Here is a 23132-nt window from a genome sequence, read left to right as displayed (position 1 = left end):
GCGCAAAACATTGTCTGCCGAAGTGTTTTCTTTTCTGCACTCGCTTCGCTCCCTTGTGACATGTCGATGCCATCTTGCCATTGTTTACATTTCGCAACTCACGCACACGCAAGGATTAGTTGCCGAGTCAACGAGTCTAGCATTCCTCCAAGCACAGAGGGAATGCCTGCGACGTGACGGTGAGTTTTGTCGCCATTAACAGCTGATTGTCGCCCTCTATCCCTGGATGTCGACTTTTGTCGACATTCGCCCTCAACCCCTCCTGTCGACAAAAGTCGACATCCGCCCTAAAAGAGTTAATGTCAAATTTATTATATGCTGTATAAAGCTAAACATGTGCGTGTACATCTTTGTGTTTGTCCAATATGGAAATCCTCACATTTAAACATATGTCTGACAAATTTTACATTGTATCCCCATTTGTACAGGAGAAAACCATAAGGCTATATTTTGCTCTAAAAAGTTTCTCCAGAGTGAATTTTATTTAGTGATCTCACCTGTATCGCCCTTAGGATGCATCATTTGAACTCAGCACAGGTGTGCAAAGTTGGTTCCCACAATGTGTTTAGTCAGTAAAATTTCGTGTTTGTTTATTATTATTATTTTGGGCCAATTTTTTACCTCCCAAAGACTTTATTTAGTGTTCACAACTGCACTTTATTCCGTCCTGGGCAGCTTTGGGTGCCACTAATAGCAAACCTATAATAAAATTTAAAAAAAGGAATAATGCATAGTAGTAGATTGCATAATTGAATCTTAATATTTAAAATAATAAAGAAATCACCATTTTATCTTCTTGTGACCCATATGTCAGAATAATATTAGTAGTATTTGTTACTTGTCCCTTTTTATTGGCAGTTGTGTATTTGTATTTTTAACAAGGTTTTTAGTATGCTGTGATAGAATGAGGTGTCATAAGACCATGTTGTGTTGTCTCTAATGGAAAGGAGGAGCTGAAAAAATGAATCTCAGTATACATTTTATTAATGAAATTTTTGTGTAAGGAACATTTCAGAATTGGGTGATATTAAATGTGGTTCCCCAGGGTTCCTTGCTAGGGTAGCAGCATTTATTGATATACTGTATATAAATGATCTGGAAGAATATACTCTAAATAACAAGATATTTAGATTAGCAGATGGTAATAAAACAGGTGGAATGGAAGATAATCTAGAATCAGCCAAATTATTAAATTAATCAGATTTACCTAAATAAAATTTATACTTTGATGAATTTGGGACAAATTAAATTTAATGTAAAAAATGTGAGTACATGGAGGGAGGTTTGAAATAGGAAAGTACACCTGATGAAAAAAAATTATGCATTACAGTGGAATTGTCACTGTTTACATTCAGACAGTGTACAGAATCCATTAAGAAAGCTAATGAGGTGTTAGGTTGTAAAGCCCTATGTGTGATGTAAAAGTCAAGGGGGGTTATTTCTAGGGTACATAATGTACTCGTGAGACCTGATCTGGAGTACTGTGTGCAGTTTTAATGTCCAAATTACAACAAATGTATGGCAGCCAGATCAGTCCACAGAAGACCTACTTGGCCAATTCTAACACTGCAAAGTGCTATGAGAAGCTATAAAGAAAAACTGAAGGTGTCAAACATTTTCTGTTTAATCAAATTTAGATTAAGAGGAGACATGACAGAAATATTTACAGTTGTAAAGGAAGTTAGTGTGGTGAATCCTGATTTTTACTTTAAAATAAGTCCTTGGAGGGAAACTTAACGGTGAATTTTGAAAGAAAGTTACCATGTAGTGTAGTTTGGTAAATAGTAGTTACTTTGGGCACCATTAAAACTAAACATGGTATTATTATAGAGACATTAGCTGAACAGGCTTTGTTGGGCTGAATAGCCTGTTCTCGTCAAACTTGTTCTCACTTTGTAATGTAATTTATTTCTTACTTAAACTGAATGACCTGCTTTCCTTTTTATGTAATGATCAGTGATTAGTTTCAAACTGAGCAACTTAAGGGACAATTGTAAAATCTAAATACTGTAACTAACAAGTTTAATAATATTTTCGCAGGTCGATGATTGACAGTTGAATAAGATGTTGGTTTTAATTCAATTCTAGAAGATACACCATGTGCCCATGATAAATTTAGCAAATCTCTCAAAATGTTACTATTTGTGTTTATTTTAGGCATTAAAATTTCTTGTTTGTATAATCAGAAATTTGTGATAATAATTAAAGTCCTTGGACAACAGGCTGTCTTGTTCGTAATTATGACTGCATGATTTTTTTGTGTTTGTACAGGTACTAATGAAGACACTATACTGCAGCTTCTGACAGCCAGGAGCAATACCCAGCGACAGCAGATTGCTGCAACCTATAAGAATTTATATGGAAAGGTATTAACTAGAGAGAGATTGAAATTTTCATGTTTACAATATATTAAGAGTTGCAGATTTGGGAAGGGAAATTTTATTGAATGATAATTTAAACTTTTCAATCTAAACTCTGTTTAAAAGTCCAGCCTAGTTAAATATTGCACTTTGTATGTTTTATTTACTTATTTTATTTTTTATATTTTTTTCTTTTTCAGCATTTGTTCGTAAAAAGATGATTGAGATCATTAATGGAAAATTAAACCAGATGCAAATGTTTTTATTTTACTTCTTCATAATTAAAGTAGTTTATTATTAGTAATTTTATACTTTCTACAATGATATGAATGTTAGAAATATGTTGTTGCTTTTTATGGCAGGGAAAATTATAGTTTTTAAAGTGTATTACCCACAGATCCAATATTGAATACCAGTTAACCTAAAACCCACATCTTTGGAATTTGGGGATGGGAACAAAGAACCCAGAGAGAAAACCATGTAGACACAGGGATAATTTGTGCACTCCACACAGACAGCATATGGTTTTGAAACTCAAGGGTACTGCTGATTATGAATTTACCTTTGTGAATTTAAATTCAACATTAAAATGTAATCATTCATTCATTCAAGACTAAGTGTGCACCCATTCACATTCTTTCTTCCTCATTTGTGTTTCTGTCTTCTGTTTATTACTTTTGGCTTTTGTGTCTATGGTTCTACATTTTTTCATGATTCTTTGGGTTTATTAACAAGTTGCTGTTGCCTAGATTTTCACTCTGTTTTTTGTCATCTATTTTTGGTTTACCTTTTTTTGTCCCTGTGTCCAAATGTCAGCTTCAGTCTTTGGAACCTTCCTTTGCTTGGGTTTTCCATCCACTGTTTCAGACTGAGTTAAAGCTCAGCACTTGTGTCTGTTGTTTGGAAATTCAAGGCTGTTTTTAATGCCTTACTCAGGACTGTTTCTCAAACTTTTTGGTGTTATGACTCACTTGATGATTGCAGGATGATCAAAAGAGTGGGGTCAGAGTCAAGCACAACCGTCTGTGAGTAAACCCACTCCAGACCCAAAGTGATCAACTTCACAGCCTTCTGCCCAAAAAACAAAAGACAATTGTGACCCACCAGCAGCAGCCCACAACCCAAAAGCTGGTTATGATCCAATCATTGAGAAACATTGCAGTAAAGTACAGAACATTACTTTGATTAATTAAAACTAAGCAACTTTAGCAGAAAATATTTAAATTTGGATGATGTGAAGCTGTGCAAACCATTTTGACTTAAATATTGTATCTGGATTTCCTTATGCATTTATAAATGATTACATTTTCAAATATATGCCTTAAAGTCTTGTACAGAGAAAGAAATATTACACAGCATATCACTAGGAAGGGGAAGAAGCTTTTAAAAAGAGTCGGTAAGCCTTCACTGTGATTTATCCTTTAGTATTCAGAGGAGAGCAAAAAGGTAGAAAGCGTGGTTACACTTTGTTAAATAAATGTGAAATGTAAATTGTTGGCGTATTGATTTTTTATATTGTATATATTAAGATGCTTGTATATGAAATAAGGTCCATTTGTGTGTTTAATTTACAATATATGTATTTACTTTTCATTTAGGATCTGGTTGATAACTTGAAGTCTGAATTGGGTGGAAAATTTGAAACTATAATTGTTGGCTTAATGACACCTCCAGTTCTGTATGATGTCAGTGAACTTAGAGCTGCAATAAAGGTAACCTTCATATTTTAATTTTTTCATTGTTGCCCCAATTGTCAATAAAAGTTGTATATCCTTTGATACGATAACATAATGTTATAAAGGATTTAGAAGACCCAACCTACTTTATAGAATAAATACAGGTTCTCATTAAAAACATAGACTGTTGTTAACTTAATACTATGTACTAACATAATTAAAAGTAAATAGCAGAAATTTTACTGAAATGTAAATCTTTAAAAAGCAACCTCATTAAAATGAATGCATAATAAATATCTGCGTAAGAAAAAAAAAAAAAAAAAGCAAATATTGTTAATGGCATGCCTTAATAAAATAAGTATGTTAATTATTTAATTGTGGTGGTTTTGATTTGATCTGAAAATTAAGCCAAACACTGATGCATTACTAAAGGCAGTGTAATTTCTAGATCTCTAGTAACAAGTGTGTTTTATATTTAGTGTCATTTTAAATACATTTAATTGAAAACTATGGAAAAATATAAGTTGTGTATATGATACTGTGCAGAGAGTAACAGATCAAGTAATTCATTTTGCAGGTAGTCACATGTACTGTGTATACTATATCAGTGCATAGATTTATATCTGTATATATACATTCATCTCTTTTTATTTCTGAACAACTAAAAGCAATAACAAAACTTGAATCTAATCATAAAAGAGAAATCCTAGCAAGTACAATAACATGTTTCAAAGATAATCCATAAAACAAAAAACAGCACTCAACCCCAGCTAACTCAAACAATTATACAACAAGAAATCCATATCTAAAGAAGTTTGTCATGTACAGTTAAACAGTAAATAAATTTCAGCAGAGGCCTGGCATGATTACTTTATGATAATGAGTTAATGCCAAATTCAGAAAGCTACTTTTTTTCTCTGAGTTGTAAAGGGTGGATTCATAATATTCCAGTTGAGCAAAATATTAGTCTTTGTTCAAGTAGTGTGGTATAGGATGTTATAATGTTATCATATTTGGTATTTGCTCAAAATATTAGGAGTAATTTTAGGTCCAAGGCTACCTAAGAACATCCCCAAAACATGCAACCTAAAACCTGCTGATCGTGAGAAGATATATGTGTATTATTAATAGTTTTTACGTGAATTATGGTTTGTGGAATAGTAATTAGAATGTATTTTAAGAATGAATCCCATTCATTTTTTAAAATTTTAATTGAAAATTTCCTTCCCCATCATTCTCTAAGACATCAAGGGCAAATTCCTTGAAATTTGTTAATAAGCTCTGGAGGTCCTATCTAAACTGTCACCACAGTGATCGACATACATGTGAAAGATGCAGGAATTTGGTAGGCTGCCTTTGATAAAGTTTCTACTTTTTATATCATTGGAAAAGTGTGTTGCTAAAAGATTACATTTGGAGCATAATAGTTTAAAGCATGCAAAAATGTTATCAATATAGATATCTCTAAATAACGTAACACCTAATGTATTCCATAGATTGAATACAGTACAAGTTAAACAATGACTGAAATAAATTGCTATTGATACAGAAGATAACAGCTTCTTTGCCTTAAATGTGTCTTATACTGGTTGCGTATGTATATCGTAAATACAGTGTGTGTTTATGTATGTGTGTACGTGTGGCCTGTAGGGGTGTAACACATAGGTTCCAATAAAATGCTTCTTTACCATGTTCTCCACCACAATACAATTTTTTTTTTATCTCTTTTCCTCCTCCACTCCTCTCAAGCGAGTTTGTGCATCCTCCACACCTGATTCCAACTCGTCTGGGTGAGGCGGAGTGGCTTCCTTTTTACCGGACCTGGGAGAAGTTGCAGTTGCTACCACATTACACACAGGAAGCAATTCTGGGTCAGGTTGATCCTCCTTAAAATAAGGAAACCTACTACCCACAGCTACCCCGTAGCCCCCCCCCTTGTCCTTTGTGACTATATGAAATGCAAACGTGACTGACTGACTGACTCACTCACTCACTCATCAATAAAAGCCCTGTTTTCCATTTAGCTAGAAGGTTACATCTAGGGCAGTTTTTATTCACTAAAGAAGGTCATTTCAAAAACAAGTATTTAAGGGAATTCCCCCCCAACCCAGTGTTATGACTGATTTGATTGACATTTTATGACATTATAGAAAAAAGAAAGTTAATTGACCAGTGTTTTATGTATTTATTGATATTTGTTGTCTGCGGTGGGTTGGCACCCTGCACGGGATTGGTTCTTGCCTTGTGCCCTGTGTTGGCTGGGATTGGCTCTGGCAGACCCCCATGACCCTGTGTTCGGATTCAGCGTGTTGGAAAATGGATGGATGGATGGATATTTGTTGTTAATAATGCTCTAGCGAGTGGGACATTGTAATGTACCACATCCTCTTTTTCGCCACATCACTGAGAGCGATAGCATGGAGAAGTGAGGTGTGCCGGTTTATGCAAATAAAGGTTTTTAGATGAAGTGAAGTGAAAGGAGGAATGTTTGGCAAAGCTCAAAGCAGACATGTTTAACAAGTCGTTTAAAGCTGAAGTGCTTCAAAGGTGCTATGGCAGTGAGCATAGTCAATTTCATGCCACTGATCCAGTAAAAAAGATATTTATTATATATATTTTGTTTGTAAACTTGTAGTAAATGCTGACATAAGAACAGCAGTTCCCATTAGCCAGTGTGCTGCTCCAGAAGATTTCATTAGCGCTTACAAAGTTAAAATGCAAGCGTTAACAAATGCATTTTTTTTTTTTATCTTCACCACTTTGGGATAATTTTATTGTCTTGCTGGACTATAGTGTTTATCGTAGAGTTCATTTTTTTGTCTCATCTTTGAAAGTTTTTAGATATGTTGCATTTACAAAGGACACTTTTCTCCCATTTATTTTTTTCTTAATGCCATCCATCTATCCATCCATCCATCCTTTTCTGCTTATCCGAGATCGAGTCGTGAGGGCAGCAGCTTGAGCAGAGATGCCCAGACTTCCCTCTCCCTGGCCACTTCTACTAGCTCTTCCGGGGGAATTCCAATACATTCCCAGGCCAGCCGAGAGACATAGTCCCTCCAGCGTGTCCTGGGTCTTCCCTGGGGCCTCCTCCCGGTTATACGTGCCTGGAACACCTCACCAGGGAGGCGTCCAGGAGGCATCCTGATCAGATGCCCGAGCCACCTCATCTGACTCCTCTTGATGCAAAGGAAAAATGTCTCTATTCTGAGCTCCTCCCGGATGACCGAGCTTCTCACCCTATCTTTAAGGGAAGGCCCAGACACCCTTCAGAGGAAAGTAATTTCAGCCACTTGTATTTGCGATCTCGTTCTTTCGGTCACTGCTCACAGCTCATGACCATAGGTGAGGGTAGGAACGTAGATCGACCGGTAAATTGAGAGCTTTGCCTTTTGGCTCAGCTCCTTTTTCACCATGACAGACCGATGCAGAGAGCCCGCATCACTGAGGACGCCGCACCGATCCGCCTGCCAATCTCCGGCTCCATTCTTCCCTCACTCATGAACAAGACCCCAAGATACTTGAACTCCTCCACTTGGGGCAAGATCTCGCTCCCAACCCTGAGAGGGCAATCCACCCTTTTCTGGCTGAGGACCATGGTCTTGGATTTGGAGGTGCTGATTCCCCATCCCAGCCACTTCACACTCGGCTGCGAACCGATCCAGTGAGAGCTGATGAAGCAAATAGGACAACATCATCTGCAAAAAGCAGTGACCCAATCCTGAGCCCACCAAACTGGACCCCCTCAATGCCCTGGCTGCGCCTAGAAATTCTGTCCATAAAAGTTATGAACAGAATTGGTGACAAAGGGCAGCCCTGGCGGAGTCCAGCTCTCACCAGAAATGGGTTTGACTTACTGCCAGCAATGCGGACCAAGCTCTGACACCAGTTGTACAGGGAACGAACAGCCCTTATCAGGAGGTCCGGTACCCCATACTCCCAGAGCACCCCCCCCACAGGAATCCCCACGGGACACGGTCGAACGGATGGATGCATTTTTGAGAAACGTGTTGCCAAAAACACTGTATACAGCGTTTCCAAACCCTGAAAAAAGCAATCTCTTTTACTCTAACTCCCCGAAAAAATTAAACTGCCAAGCCCAAATACCTGTTCTTAGTAAGTTTTGCTATTGCAAACTCACACGCGAAATGTAATGTATTTAAATGGACCGTAACTGTCTTGCTTATCAGTACCTATTGTGATGCTGTACTTGCCATAAGATACAAAACGAGATTTGGGCAGCCACACAGTGGCAGCATGATGCACTTGGTCATACATGTACTTGATTTTATTGTGTACATCATATGTGACAATAAACCTGAGACAGACTGAATACATTACACATTTTATCAGTGCATTACCTTGCGCTTATGAAAAAGTCCAGCTACATATTGTCATTAAGGTCGAAATACTAATCAAAGATTAGAATTAAGCCCCTTTTGAAGTAAAAAAAAACAAAACAAAACACTGCATATTAACCAATGGAGCCAGGCCATGATTGGACTGAATAAGGCACATTTTTTTTCAATACCTGAAGGAGATACTGTTTTTCAGAATGTAATAAGAAGAGAGCAGGCTTTTTAGTGAGTAAAAGTAATTAGTAACTTTAGTTTTTTTGTTGATATATATTTCCTGCTGCATATTGAGGTATTACTAATTTTAGGCGTTGATGCTAATGGAGAGTCAAGATTTTTAGCAGTTTTTAGCTTTGTACGAATTAATTTTAAATCACCTTTATAATATTACTGAATACTGCTGTTGGTAATGTCTTTTAATGTGGAGTTTTGCTGCAGTCTCTTTCACACCAATACCACCGAGGAACCCCAACCCCGCCCCTTCAGCCTCGCAACTGTAGATCTTTCCACAGACCATGCTGTTTGAAATTCACAAAATAATTTTTTTTCACCTGCTGTTTTCTGTACTGTGTTTAAAACATTTAGTGCATTGCATGAGCCATGTATATAAATGTACAGCCTGTTAACGTTATTTATTTTTGTAATAAGTTAAAGTAAAACATGATTCAGTGAGTATGGGAAAAACAAATTTGAGCATACAACTGACAAAAATTTCTTGACATATCAAGAAATGCTTGAGTGGACAACATAAACAAATGAATTTTGTGAACATTCAATAAAAATTATAATAATATGCTCAAAATTCACATTATTTGTGCTGATTACCATTACAATTCAAAAGAATACAGTTTTGTGTAAAATTCTGTTTTACGGTAATCCTCAACAAAAGTCAAAATACCAGGAATGGCAGGAATGTATCTACAGAAGAAATGTTACACTCATGGGCAATTGCATGTAGCATGATCAACAGTAAGCAGGTCAAGTGAACTAATAATAGTAGCCCCTGGTAAAATATACTATATATATATATATGTAAAACTGTGTAAAAAACTGGAGTTAAGTAGTGCCATGTCATCTTCAACTTCAGATCTCTGTACTCTTGCCTGCTGTTGTATTCTGGATCTCAGATGAGATTACAACTGAGTGTGATAATTTTTTTTTTGTAAAGAAGAGTTTGTTAACATATGTATGAGATTTAAAGTACCTTAAGATCAGAACAAAGAGATGTTTTGTTTTAGGTTCTAATGTGTACTAATCAGAATTTATATTATTTATATGAACTGGGCATCCTGGACTAGCATAAAGCAATTTAATCTATGCAAATATGTTGGGGCCGAAACAAAATGTGTGCAAAACAGTAAGCATACAGTCTCATTCCACAAAGTTAATATTTTTCCTAAATTAGTTTACATTTTGGGTCAAAGGGACCCAAAGTCAAAACCAGCAGCATCCACATACAAGGTAGGAACCAAACATGGATGGGGTACAAGTCAATTGGAGGGCACATACATATTCTAGAAAAATGTGCTTAGTGTAAGCTTTTATGTTTACAGCAGATGCAAAGAATCATGTCTGTTAATACAATTCAACCTAATAATGCTGCAGCTGTAAAACTTTTGCCGTAACATTTGTTTCTGGTTAGAATCCCCCATCAAAACTTCAGAATATTCTCAAAAGTGCTTATTTCTATTCAGGATATCAAGGAGACCAATCCTTTCCTAGAAATGTTGATTAACAAGCAGGAAATAGCCCTATGTACTGTATGGTCCCAGTTTATTACAAGGTCCAGTTATTCACATACAGGGCCCATTTAGACTGCTGACCTCCTGCATGTTTTTGGGAATACAGGAGGAAAGTCCATGCAGACATGGGGATAATATGCTAACTTCACAAGGATGTTGACTTTGAGAGTACAACTCTGTGTGTGATTTGAACCCAGGATGCTGAATCTATAGGTGTTTTCCTACTGATGAGTTTAAGTATAATGTAAGCCCTGGGCCACTTGTGGTCCCTGGCCACTCTTATGTATTATACTGCCACCACCCAACAGGAACTGTAACCTTTATGCAAAATACGCAATGTGGTGCCAAGTGAGACGCATTTGGGAGTTCAGGTGGAGACCTCCTAATTATTGCTGTGATGAGGTGTATGGTGCTGTGCACCAGGGAAGCGGCTGTAAAGAGTGATGCTGTGCAAAGTGCGCCACTCCATCGTCACCATTAACTCTCCAAACTCTTAACGGATTTGTAAGATGGTGCTAGTGCTTGTGGTCAACCAATCAACACAATTCATCACCTGAGAGCCCACCCATATTTGTCATGCAGGTGTAAAGAATGTGTGAATATTTCTTAGTACATTATAAAGTGACCATGCAAAATACTTCTTTGCTTTTTGTTAAAAGAATGTTAAGAGATTGTGGCTGACATATAAATTATCAGATTGTGGTGAAATATGGGATGCAAATAGAATTTGCATTATAGAGCTAATTGAATTTATAGGCTCTTTATTCTTATAGTTGCTTGGTAAATTTCCAGGTATTTCCAGATGCCCTTATTTGAACGAAATGTCTGACTTGTATTAATCTTCATGTCCTAAATTAATGGGTATCACAATTTTCAGGCTCATTCCCATGCTTGCATCTGATGAGCTTTATAATGGGAATTTGAGATTTAAGGTTTTATTTCTTAACAAAGACAATTTTTTCATGACCTGACCTCTTCTCCAGCATAGCCTAAATGGAATGGCAGGGTAGGTCAATTCAGTGACAAATTGACAGGATAGCGCAGTAGCTGCAACAATGGCTCAACAGCAGAGGCAGAAATTGCAGCAATGCAGAGGCATGGTTTAAGCAGGAGTTGACAGAGATCAAGGTATTATAAAATTCTTAGAGCTGTTTTGTTTTCATGCACTTATTGTGGTTGTTGTGACACAGATCAGTTGTACCTAGAAGCAGAGTTTTAGTTTGCATTAAAGGAGGCACAAAACAAAATATTTTCCTCTTTGCATAGCTTTAAGCAGCTTGGAACTAAAGGGCTACAAAAAGTATGAAAAATGTGCTAAATATATTTTCACCATAAATTCTGTGGTATGTGCATAAAGTAATCTTATTATTCAATAGGTTTATTTTGCCTCATCTGTAATTTCCCGATAGATAGGCATGTATGTTCATACTTTAACCTGAAGCAATGGTAAGGGAATCTCAATAAAAGGCTGTAGGAAAGTTTCAACCCTTTATTGTTGACCTACTTGAATATGATTTCCTTTTAGGGTAACTAATTATTTTTTAAATCTGTTATCACAGTCTTTTGCAAAAAAATAAAATAAAAATCATATTTTAGCAGAATAGTCTATTCTGGGGCTCTACAATAATCATTAATATTTAATTTGCACTATTTTTAACTGTTTTTCTCTTCAAATGTTACATTTTGTTATATATAGTATTCTCACAATGATTACAGGCTGGTTAATAAAAAATTTTTTGGAAAATCTGAAAAATGATAGAGCACTGAACATAGAAAGTTCATCAGGGAGAAGAGTCCCCAGCCTTTCAGGCGAAGGGATTTTTGGCATTTGAGACAGAACTTTCCATAGGAGAAAACAGAACAGATACCATGTGGGCTAAGTCTTAACTAAGAAGAACAAATGAGACTGGATTTCCAGCTAAATTGGTTAATTGTATCGTAGGTATTGTTAAAACTTACAAATGAAGAGGCAGAATTTGAAAAGGTTGGATGTTAGCCTGGATTTCATAATCACAGAGAAAGCCTCAAGAATAAACTGAGTTAAAGACTTCCAAAAAGTAGAAATTAGAAAGTAAGTTGTATGCTAAAATTATAATTTTTGTATTAGAACAATAAGTATAGTGGCAGATCTTACACCTTAACAACCCTGGAGAAATGTGGGAATGCTAAACAGGTATTATGGAGAATGTTAGAAGCAACTACTTTAAACGACAGAACACATTTACTTGTCGATATCTGACTGGAAGCTATTATGATGGTGCCAAAATACAGTGTGATCAGAGTGTTTGATTTGGATTACACTCTGATCCAGTTGAATGTGTTGATACTGTTGGAATGAAGAATATTACAAGGAGAATTACTTTACTACAATTATGAAGTGATAAAAACATAGTGTTTCAGCATTTAATCTAGAGAGAGTGGGAAGACTATTTTAACATTTTGTAGTTATTAAGTTATTTTGTAGTTAAGTTAAATTAAGTTATTAACCACTGCAGATTTGCAATTGAAAGCCCAGACCAGCATCAAGTATGCATTGAGGGGTGATCACTGAGGACATTGGTAGACTTATACAGTAATCAGTGTGTTTGCAAGCATCCAGATATAGATACAATCCCTGATTAAACATGTATCTGTATTTGCCATTTCCGAAATGGGGGTGCTTGCATTATTTACTGGTTTAAGTTATTTTAACATATTATAAAATGTTTACTAAAATATTAAAGTGTTAAAAATTCTATTAAAACTCTAAAAGTTAGACCTAATATTTTACAAAGACATGTCATATCTGTACCACTGAGCAATGTGTCTGCATTGTGCTAAGTAGAGACATTGATAAATTGAATAGTAATGACCAGAATGTCAGGAAAAATGACAGCAATTACAGGGAGAATAAAAATAGACTGAGAAAGAAAATAGTGTGCGAACTTTGGTGAAAACTTTAGAAGGGGAACAATATAGAATATACATTTTATATTAGCAATTTTAGACACTAATAAATATACCTATGGGAAAATATACACTTTGCTTTGACTTTGATTTCAAAGAATTCTAAAAGGAAATAGCATTCATTTATAGTAGAAGTAAACTGAAGTTTTACAATGAAAGCAGACAGAATGGACCAGACCTTGCTTAATTGCAATCAGACCTTTTTGTGTTTCTGAAATAAAGTACAATTAGCATGGTTGTTAACATGACATATTACCAAGAGTCTCAGCTTGAATATTTTAGCTTTTCTACAACTGATTGTGTCTGGTTAATCAAGAGAGGTTTCAAAACATCTGTGTTGTGTTTCTGTCCTTTCATAGTGCCTAGGTTTACTCTCCCTATTCTATATCAAGATTCACAATTGATGGACAGAAAAATAATATGCTTTATTTAATAAACGCTTTTTTTAGCTTCTCTGATCACAGCTACTTTGAAGATTAGAAACTAAGCATTGTCTTTTTAGTCCTGGAGTGTAAGCATTTTTTAATAAGTCTTTTGCCTGTTGTTTTAAATTCGTCATCCTTTTATTTGTTTTACCATCTTTTAAGGTAGGTTGTTTTTTGAGGTTTTTAACTTTTCAAATTTTAATGTGCCTATGACGATTTTATGCAGTGTGAGTCAAAATGTCAATTTTCCTTAGAAATACAGTAAGGGCTCTCATGATTAGTGATGTTTCACAGTACCATTCAAGACATGTACTGTTTCGTCCATAGGGGGCTGGAACTGATGAACATGTTTTGATAGAAATACTTGCTTCAAGAACTGCAAAACAAATCAAAGAGATTACTGCAACCTACAAAAAAGGTGAGAAGCACTTAAATACTTTGACAGTATAGCTAATTCAGTATATTACTGCATAATATCACTGAGCTGGTAAATGTTCCTCATCTTGGCTATAGAGGTTGAATAACATAAGTCATCACGTTTTTATGTTTAAACTGCTATTTATTAATGGGTTGTTTGATAGTTTGATGAAATACAAGTTAACATGTTATGATTTTCAAGGAACATATTACAAATATACAAAAAGTATAACAATTGTAAAGTTACAGTAAACAGATTGTAATTAGATTTGTTTACAGGTGCACCCTAGTTCTACATCCAAAATGAGGAACTAACTGGCATGAGCAATGAACAAATTGGAACCTTAATGTTGGCCTTAAGTTGCACCTAAAATTTGTGAAAAAGAGAAATTTATCACTAAATACTGATTCTGTAATTTTTAAATCGTGCCAGTACTATTTTTGTAGTATACAGTAGATCCCCTCTTTATCAGATGCACTTTACTGCTTTTTTTTTTTCATTTTGATTCAATGCATGCTCCATTGTTGAAGTTCATGTGTTGCTGCTTCCTCTGCTGTTTACTCCTGGAGCCTGCATTCTTAGTTTACATGTGTATTATGTGTTGTTTCATTTTTCTCGGATGCCCTTACTTTGAAAGCTGACAGCAAACTTTAGTAAAAGGGTGTCTCAAACATATACTTTTCAGTTTTATCTTCAGCTGGATTGGTACACATACTGTGTTGTTTTAGCAACCAAATTATCTAAGAAGATTTTATCAAAAAATAAATTTGGAAATATGATGTAAACATACAAGAACAACAATAATAAAATTAATAATAATAGTAATAATTTGTTTTTTGACACCCAGGAACTCTGAACAAAGACATTTAAAAGGCAAACCATTAAAGTTGATGTAGTCATTCACTTTCTGTACTTGGTACCTTGCATCCATATATTTACTCTTGTAGTTTCCCTGCCTACTATGTTGCAACATCAAGGAGAACTTTACATTTCTTGGTGAAGAACTTTAAGCTAAAGCAATGATTTTTAGCCTACAATATTGTTTACAGAAAATTGCAAGTTGTATTTTATTGACTTTTATTGACTTTTGAACAAGTGCATTGCCACAAGAACAATTTTGTTTTCATTAATGCAAATTGTTAAACTATTAATAATGTTTACAGAAGATATTGCTTATGTTGTTTTTTCTGTTTCATTGACTTTTGAATGTGGGTTATAAGCTCCGCTTCTTAGAAGCTTTTGAACAAGTGTACTTCCTCAAGAGGAAATTTTTATCTTCACTTTTGTGCATCCCTCACATACTCTCACCACCTCATTTGCCATTATTGAAAATGGTATTGAATATCCAATCTTTTCGAAGTATTGTAAAGTTGCTTTTTTTTTTAAGTTACATTTATTAAGAAAAGCATATATAACAACAACAACATTTATTTATATAGCACATTTTCATACAAATAATGTCGCTCAAAGTGCTTTACATGATGAAGAGAAAAAGGAAAAAATAAATAAGAATTAAACTTAGGGAACACTATTTAACATAGAATAAAAGTAAGGTCCGATGGCCAGGGAAGACAGAAAAAAAAAAAAAAAAAAAACTCCAGACGGCTGGAGAAAAAATAAAATCTGCAGGGGTTCCAAGCCATGAGACCGCCCAGCCCCCTCTAGGCATTCTACCTAACATAAATGACCTCAATCAGTCCTCATTGTATTCAGGGTTCACATGGAAGAACTTGATGATGACGGTCATGTGGACTTCTGGCCTTTAATCCATCAATGTAGGGACATCACGGTGCTTTGATTAGGTGGTGGTAGCGTAGATCGCCACCACAGAAAACTAGAAAAAGAACAGAAGAAAAAGTAGGGATTAGTACGGATTTTACAGCCACCATGAATAATAATGATAATTAATTGAATATACAGAGCATCAGGATTAAACTAAAATGAAGCTATGAGAAAGCCTTGTTAAAGTAATGTGTTTTCAGCAGTGTTTTAAAGTGATCCACTGTATTAGCCTGGCAAATTCCTATTGATAAGGTATTCCAGATTTTAGGTGCATAACAGCAGAAGGCCGCCTCACTGCATCTTTTAAGTTTAGCTCTTGGAATTCTAAGTAGACACTCATTTGAAGATCTAAGGTTACGATTTGGAGTGTGAGGTATAAGACATTCTGAAATATAAGATGGAGCGAGATTATTTAAAGCTTTGTAAACCATAAGCAGTATTTTAAAGTCAATTCTAAATGGCACAGGTAACCAGTGTAGTGACATCAAAACTGGAGAAATGTGCTCGGATTTTCTTTTCCTAGTTAAGGTTCTAGCAACTGCATTCTGCACTAGTTGCAATCGATTGATGTCTTTTTTGGGTAGTCCTGAGAGGAGTGCGTTACAGTAATGTAGTCGACTGAAAACAAAAGTGTGAACTAATTTCTCAGCATCTTGCAATGTTATAAGAGGTCTAACTTTTGCTATATTTCTTAAGTGAAAAAATGCTGTCCAAGTAATCTGATTAATATGTGATTTAAAATTCAGGTCAGAGTGAATAATTACCCATAAATTCTTTACCTCCGTCTTGACTTTTACTCCTAATGGATCAAGTTTATTTCTAATAACCTCATTATATCCATTTTTGCCAGTCACTAAAATTTCTGTTTTCTCCTTATTTAGTTTGAGAAAATTACTACTCATCCATTCAGAAACACAAGTAAGACATTGTATCAGTGAATCAAGAGAGTCAGGGTCATCAGGTGCTATTGATAAATATAGTTGTGTGTCGTCAGCATAGCTGTGGTAGCTCACGTTTTACCCTGAGATAATCTGACCTAACGGAAGCATGTAAATCGAAAAGAGCAGCGGACCCAGGATAGAGCCTAGTGAAACACCATATAGAATATTGTGTGTCTTTGAAGTATAATTACCACAACTAATAAAGAATTTTCTACCTGCCAGGTAGGATTCAAACCAATTTAAGACACTGCCAGAGAGGCGCACCCATTGACTAAGGCGATTTCTAAGAATATTGTGATCAATGGCATCAAATGCGGCACTCAGATCTAAGAGGATGAGAACAGATAAACGGCCTTTATCTGCATTTACCCGCAAGTCATTTACTACTTTAACAAATGCAGTTTCTATACTGTGATTTGTTCTGAATCCTGACTGAAACTTATCAAGAATAGCATGTTTACTGAGGTGATCATTAAGCTGCCTAATGACTGCCTTCTCTAGAGTTTTACTTGAGAAAGGCAGGTTAGAAATAGGTCTAAAATTTTCAAGAGCAGAGAAGTCAAGATTATTTTTCTTGAGCAGGGGTTTAGCTACAGCAGTCCTGACAGTCTGGGAAGACCCACATATCTAATGATAAGTTTACTATGTCAAGAATACTATCAATTAGCACGCCCAATACTTCTTTGAAAAAACTTGTTGGTATTGGGTCAAGGACGCAGGTGGAGGGTTTCAGTTGAAAAATTATTTTATATGAATCAGGTAAATCTATCCTGGTAAAAGAATTTAATTTGTTTATAATGGAGTACCGTGGTTTAAGAGGATCAGTATTGGGGAGATGTACTATATTATTTCTAATATCATTAATTTTTTGATTAAAAAATACAGCAAAAGCCTTAAGTTTCACTGGAAGTATTTTGGAGGCATTCCATTGAGTGACCTGGGTTTAGCAGACGATCAATTGCAGAGAATAAGACTCTGGGATTACTAGCATTGTTATTTATAATTCTAGAGAAATAACACCGCCTCTCTAGTCGGACTATGTTGTTGTATTCTGTTATTTTATCCTTCAATATCTCATAGTGGATAATCAGTTTAGTTTTCCTCCATTTACGCTCAGCTCTCCAGCATGTTCTTTTTAGATCAGACACTCTTTGAGTCTTCCATGGTATAATAGTGCTAGAAAATTTTTTAACTGTCTTTTCAGGAGCGACTATGACAGCAGCAGCTCTCACCTTAGTATTAAAAGTTTCCACCTTACTATTTACATTATTCTCACTATTGACGTAAGCACGGACTGGTTTTTTAACAATATGCTTCTCGTAAATATTTTCCATCATTATTTCTATATTAAATAGTAAGAGAAAATGGTCTGATAGACCAATATCAATGATCTGCTTCACATCAACTTTTAGTCCTTTAGTAATTACTAAGTCTAACGTATGACCTGCTTTATGTGTAGGCTGACTAATGTGCTTGCTCAAATCAAGAGTCCAGGATGTTCATGAATTCTTTTACTTTTGGGTCACACTGATTAAAGTCACCGACTATTAGGAATGTGTCATAGTTCGTAATTACAGTTGACACCAAGTCTGAGAATTCCTCAAAGAAAGACGCATTGTATTTAGGAGGTCTACACACGGACAATACTAGACACTGAGAAACGGCATGAATAACAATGACAAGATTCTCGAAGGACTTGAATTTTCCAGAGCCGACGTCTTTACACTTTAACCGGCTCGAGTAAATGTTTGCTAAACCGCCGCCTTTCTTACTTTAGCAATCCGCTTGAGCAAAGCTGTAATTTGGAGGCGCAGATTAAACCCGCTGCACCATCAGAGCTAAGCCACATTTCACTTAGTGCAATAAAATCAATTTTCCTGTCACTAATAAGATCGTTGATGGAAAACGTCTTGTTGGTTAATGCTCCAACATTTAATAAAGCCATAGTTAATGTTTTCGGAAGATCAGAACTGAATTGTATGTGCGTTATGGGTATTAGAGATAGAAATTAAGTTATTTTTGTTAGCGCCGCTCTGTGCGTATTTTTTATTTAATCTATAATCTGTTTTTATAGTTTTAATACATTGTTCATCTAGAGGTGTAATTTTAATTAAGTTATTCGCATTTATGGTGCACTGCCTAGTTTTTGTACATGCATTGAGGTTAGTTATTAGAGAATTAATGCAGTGCATGTTGGAGGAAGATTTTGTTACCGAATTATCACGTCCTAGCAAAGTATTATGGAAAGGGATAGGAGTAAAAATAAAGAGTCAAGAGAGACTAATTATCTCAGTGATGTTTTCAGAGAGGACCCGGGTGCCGAATCTATTTGGATGCAGACCATCCTGCTTGAAGAAATATGGCTTCTCCCAGAAGAAGTCCCAGTTGTCTATGAACCCGATGTTTTGACTCTCGCAGAATCGTTTCAGCCAGATGTTTAACGCCAGCAGACGACTGTAATACTTGTTCGATCTTCTAACAAGAGGTAGGAGACCCGAGATGAAGATTCTTGCAGCCGGGGTCCTCTCCTTCGTGGCTTTAATTAGTGCTGAGAAGTCCGCCTTGAGAATCTCCGACTGTCGGTATCTCATGTCGTTTACCCCTGTGTGTATCACAATAGATCCCAATGCCCTGTTCTTGTGTCTCTCGAAGACTGTCGGCGCTAATCTCATAACATCTTGGACATGAGCACCGGGAAAACAAGAGACAAAAGATTTCTGATTAGGGCAAGAGATGTTTAGGTTTTGTACGATTGAATCTCCAATCACAAATACATCACCTGGGGTTGAAGGCAAACTGGGGGCGTGGAGAGGGTCAAACTGGTTCTGTGTGGAGATGCTTGCTTGTGCCGATGGAGGCCTTAAACCCCCCGCCTGCATAGCTGAAACAGGCCGAGTTCTTCATCGTCACTCCAACGACAAGGTGCGGGGGTAAAGCTCACTTGGCTTTGAAAGTGAGCGGCACAGCATGGAGTCGGTTATTGAACTGCGATTTGCTGTGATGATTTCAGATGTTGGGGAGGATTTTTCCAGCAGACGAGCCTTCAAATCCCTCAGGTGCCTCCGTCTGGACAGGAGTTTCTGGATCTGGATGTCGAGAGCCTGGAGTTCTTCGATGTCGTGGTTCATCTCACTGTCGGCCATTGTTTGCTTCCACTTCGTGCCCTAGGAAAGAATGAGAGAGAGAGAGAGAGAGTGGTTACACTGTGATGGAGCACCTTAATGGAGAGGTGCCAGCATTTAAGCTAATGAAAGTAAGCTGCTGATCCTGGCTTTTCTTGGACTTAGACATGCCATTTAATCCTCTGCTTCTCACTCTCTGGTTTTCAGCTGCTGGTGAAGCAACTCCAGCACTCAGCCTTTGTATAGTGTCCTTGTTCACCTCTGTCTTATTTTTGATTCTGTGTGCTTTTCTTCTTCCATTGCAGAGCTCACTCATACAAAAGCTTATTCACGCCATTAAAAAATGTATTGCATTATTTCATGTTAATTGTTGTACCGTTTTGTAAAGTTATTACCACTTGGTACCACTAACATTGTGCACATGCAGGCTTCGGTCTTCTGAAGGTCGCTATTGAGGGAAAGGTTAAGCATGCACATAGCGTACAATCAATAGCAAGAACAGAAAACATCTTATAGGTATACATTTTAATTTGGTTAATGTTTAGCAAGTTTAGTACAGATGTTTTATCATGATAGATAGATACAGACAGACAGACAGACAGACAGACAGACAGACAGACAGACAGACAGACAGACAGACAGACAGACAGACAGACAGACAGACAGACAGACAGACAGACAGACAGACAGATAGATAGATAGATAGATAGATAGATAGATAGATAGATACTTTATTTATCCCAAGGGGAAATTCACAAGGCAGAGTGACAGCACAAAGCTAGAATTCTTGCCTCACAGTGCCTCAGTCTGCATGGAGTTTGCATGTTCTCCCCATGTATTTGTCGATTGACTGTTTTAACTCTGAATACTGGAAATGTATTATTAACACCAGAATCCGTGAAGCCATCTTAAAATCCTTCACACCTCGTCATTAGCTCCTTTGTTTTCCAAATGTGTCAAGCAGCATAGGCAGCAAGCAGCCTGCTATCCCATTCCCCACCCTCGCAGCTCAAGTCACACAGAAGATTCTCAGAGCTCAAGTCTGTTTACCTGGGTGTCAGGTGCCTGGAATTGTAAAGGGTAAGTAATATATCGTCATTTTCAATATATACTCGTGTGTGTTCTGTGTCTACATCGATCTATGTAAATGTAGGATGACAGGAAATGCGAGGCAGGAATTGTTGAACACATAACTAAAACAGAAATGTTTTTCATATTTTAGTAATAATTGACAAAATGAAGACACGAAGTCCAATTATCAAATAAACACTTTCACAAAAGGTACAAGTACTGTATAACAAAACACGCCTCTCAAGAATAAAACCGAAGAAAAAGAAATCTGGTTAAGGTATGATGCTGAAACGACCTCTTGGGTGGTGCAGAAGTAAGAACTGCTAACTCATAATCAAGAAGTTGCAGGTTTGATTCCGGGCTCTTCCTACATTTACCGTTTTGAATAGTTGTCTTCCTACAGAGTAAAGTCACAAGTAGACCGCAGAGCTTCCTGTGTTTGATCAACACAGGCATGCTGACAAAGTACATGTACAATGCTATTTCAGTCCACAAATGACATTAGCTGCAGGTGGAAGCTCCTGTTGCACTTATTGAAAATCTATATATATAATTCTCTAAGCCGCCGCCAGAGCGGGTAAGACACCCATGAAAGCACGCAGGAAGGAGCCATATATAGATTCTCTAAGCCGCCGCCAGAGCGGGCAAGACACCTATGAAAGCACGCAGGAAGGAGCCACGCCCACCAACTCTAAGACCATTGGATGAAAACTCGCACAGCCACGCCCACCAACTTGGACGGGACGCCTCGGAAAACACGGCGTCATTTCTGTTTGTCTGTGCTACAGTCCACATTGACTTTTCGGTTACGACACAAGACCGCGTGCAACATTGCATACTGTTTTACATGCTACATACAGCAATTCGCATCTGCGACAAACATGTGTCTTCTTAGATGGTCCTGCAGGAACACGGAGAACGTTTCCCCGCCCACCAACATTCTTTATTCCCCAGCCCGCGTCCACCGCATCCGCGACAAACATGCATCTTCTTAGATGGTCCTGCAGGAACACAGAAAACGTTTCCCCGCCCACCAACACTCCTTATTCCCCGGCCCGCGTTCACCCTCGCTCTCTAGGCATTCCCACTGCCTGCTGATGTGCCCGCACGCAACAACTCACCGACCACCCCGTAAGTCGCTTTTGTCTGTGCTATCAGTCCACATTCACTTCTGAGCCACGTTGACTTTTCATTATTCTTTTCGGTTATGATGCACGCACCACCATCGCAAACTGTTTTACACGCCATGGTCTTAGAGTTGGTGGGCGGGTCTCCGTGAGTTGCTCTTACGAGCGGACACATGACCAGGCGGTGTGTATGCTTTGAGAACGAGGATGGACATGGCAGGACCATGTAAGAAGAGGCATGTTTGTCGCGGATGTGAATTGCTGAATGCAGCGTCTAAAACAGTTTGCGAGGGGTATCCCATGGGATCCTTAAAACAATCCTTTAAAACTGAGGTTAAAACACAATGAACGAAGCAGTCTTTAAAAAACAATAAGCCCTGTGCCTCTGTTTCATTAGCATCTCACCTGCTTCACTGATGCAGGCCCTGCAACAGTCGAGACGCTCTCTCAGCAGCTGACCTTCTCTGTGCCTGACTCCACTATAGGCTGCAACAAAATTATGAAAGTACGGGCGCATTTTTTCACACAAGCTGTGTGTGTGGGTGGGTGTTAGTTAATTAGTTACTCGAAGGATTTCCAGATTTAATATGCACAAGCGGTAACACTGCAAAAGCAGCCCAAACCAGAAAAGACGGCTGCCAAAAAGTGGCCGACAAATTAAACGCGTGTGCATTGTACTTACTGAAAGCAGCGTTACGGATTTTGCAAATGTTCATTTTTTTCCCTCTGCTTAAAAAACATTTAAAAAGCGGCATGATTATGCGGCGTATACTACGCCGCAGGTTGGTATGCAGCGTGTAAAACATTTTGTTTGTCGCGGATAATTTGCCTTTTACTATTACATGAAGACAATTTCCTGTTAATACTTCGTTACATTGATATAGCGGTGTTCTCAGTATTCAAAGCGCTATCCACACAGGGAGGAACCAGGAAGCGAAACCACAATCTTCCACAGTCTCCTTACTGCAAAGCAGCAGCACTACTACAGCGCCACAAGGCAGTTAAAGAATACACCGGGCTCGATTTTCTTATCACTTCTGTTTACAGAGATCGGGTCATAGATAGCATTGTTGCAATGTTACTTTTCTTGGTGGCTTATTTCATTATACGGATGTTTCACATGTTTATTTTTTCCCCTGTGCTCAAAAGACATTAACAAAGTGTTTC

At 37.2% G+C, this 23132-nt stretch overlaps 1 protein-coding gene across 1 annotated transcript in view; it reads left to right on the top strand.

The window, feature by feature from the left end:
- The window catches only part of LOC114652024 (annexin A5-like), a 58425-nt gene that overhangs the window by 11673 nt on the left and 23620 nt on the right, over positions 1-23132 (top strand). The window contains exons 4-6 of the mRNA XM_028802176.2: positions 2272-2366; positions 3959-4072; positions 13832-13922. Coding sequence (XP_028658009.1) covers positions 2272-2366; positions 3959-4072; positions 13832-13922 — 300 coding nt within the window. The remainder of the gene's footprint in view (positions 1-2271; positions 2367-3958; positions 4073-13831; positions 13923-23132) is intronic.

This window comes from Erpetoichthys calabaricus, chromosome 5, assembly GCF_900747795.2.
Source record: "Erpetoichthys calabaricus chromosome 5, fErpCal1.3, whole genome shotgun sequence".
Classification (NCBI taxonomy): Eukaryota; Metazoa; Chordata; class Cladistia; order Polypteriformes; family Polypteridae; genus Erpetoichthys; species Erpetoichthys calabaricus.
This window is presented reverse-complemented; position numbering and strand designations above follow the sequence as displayed.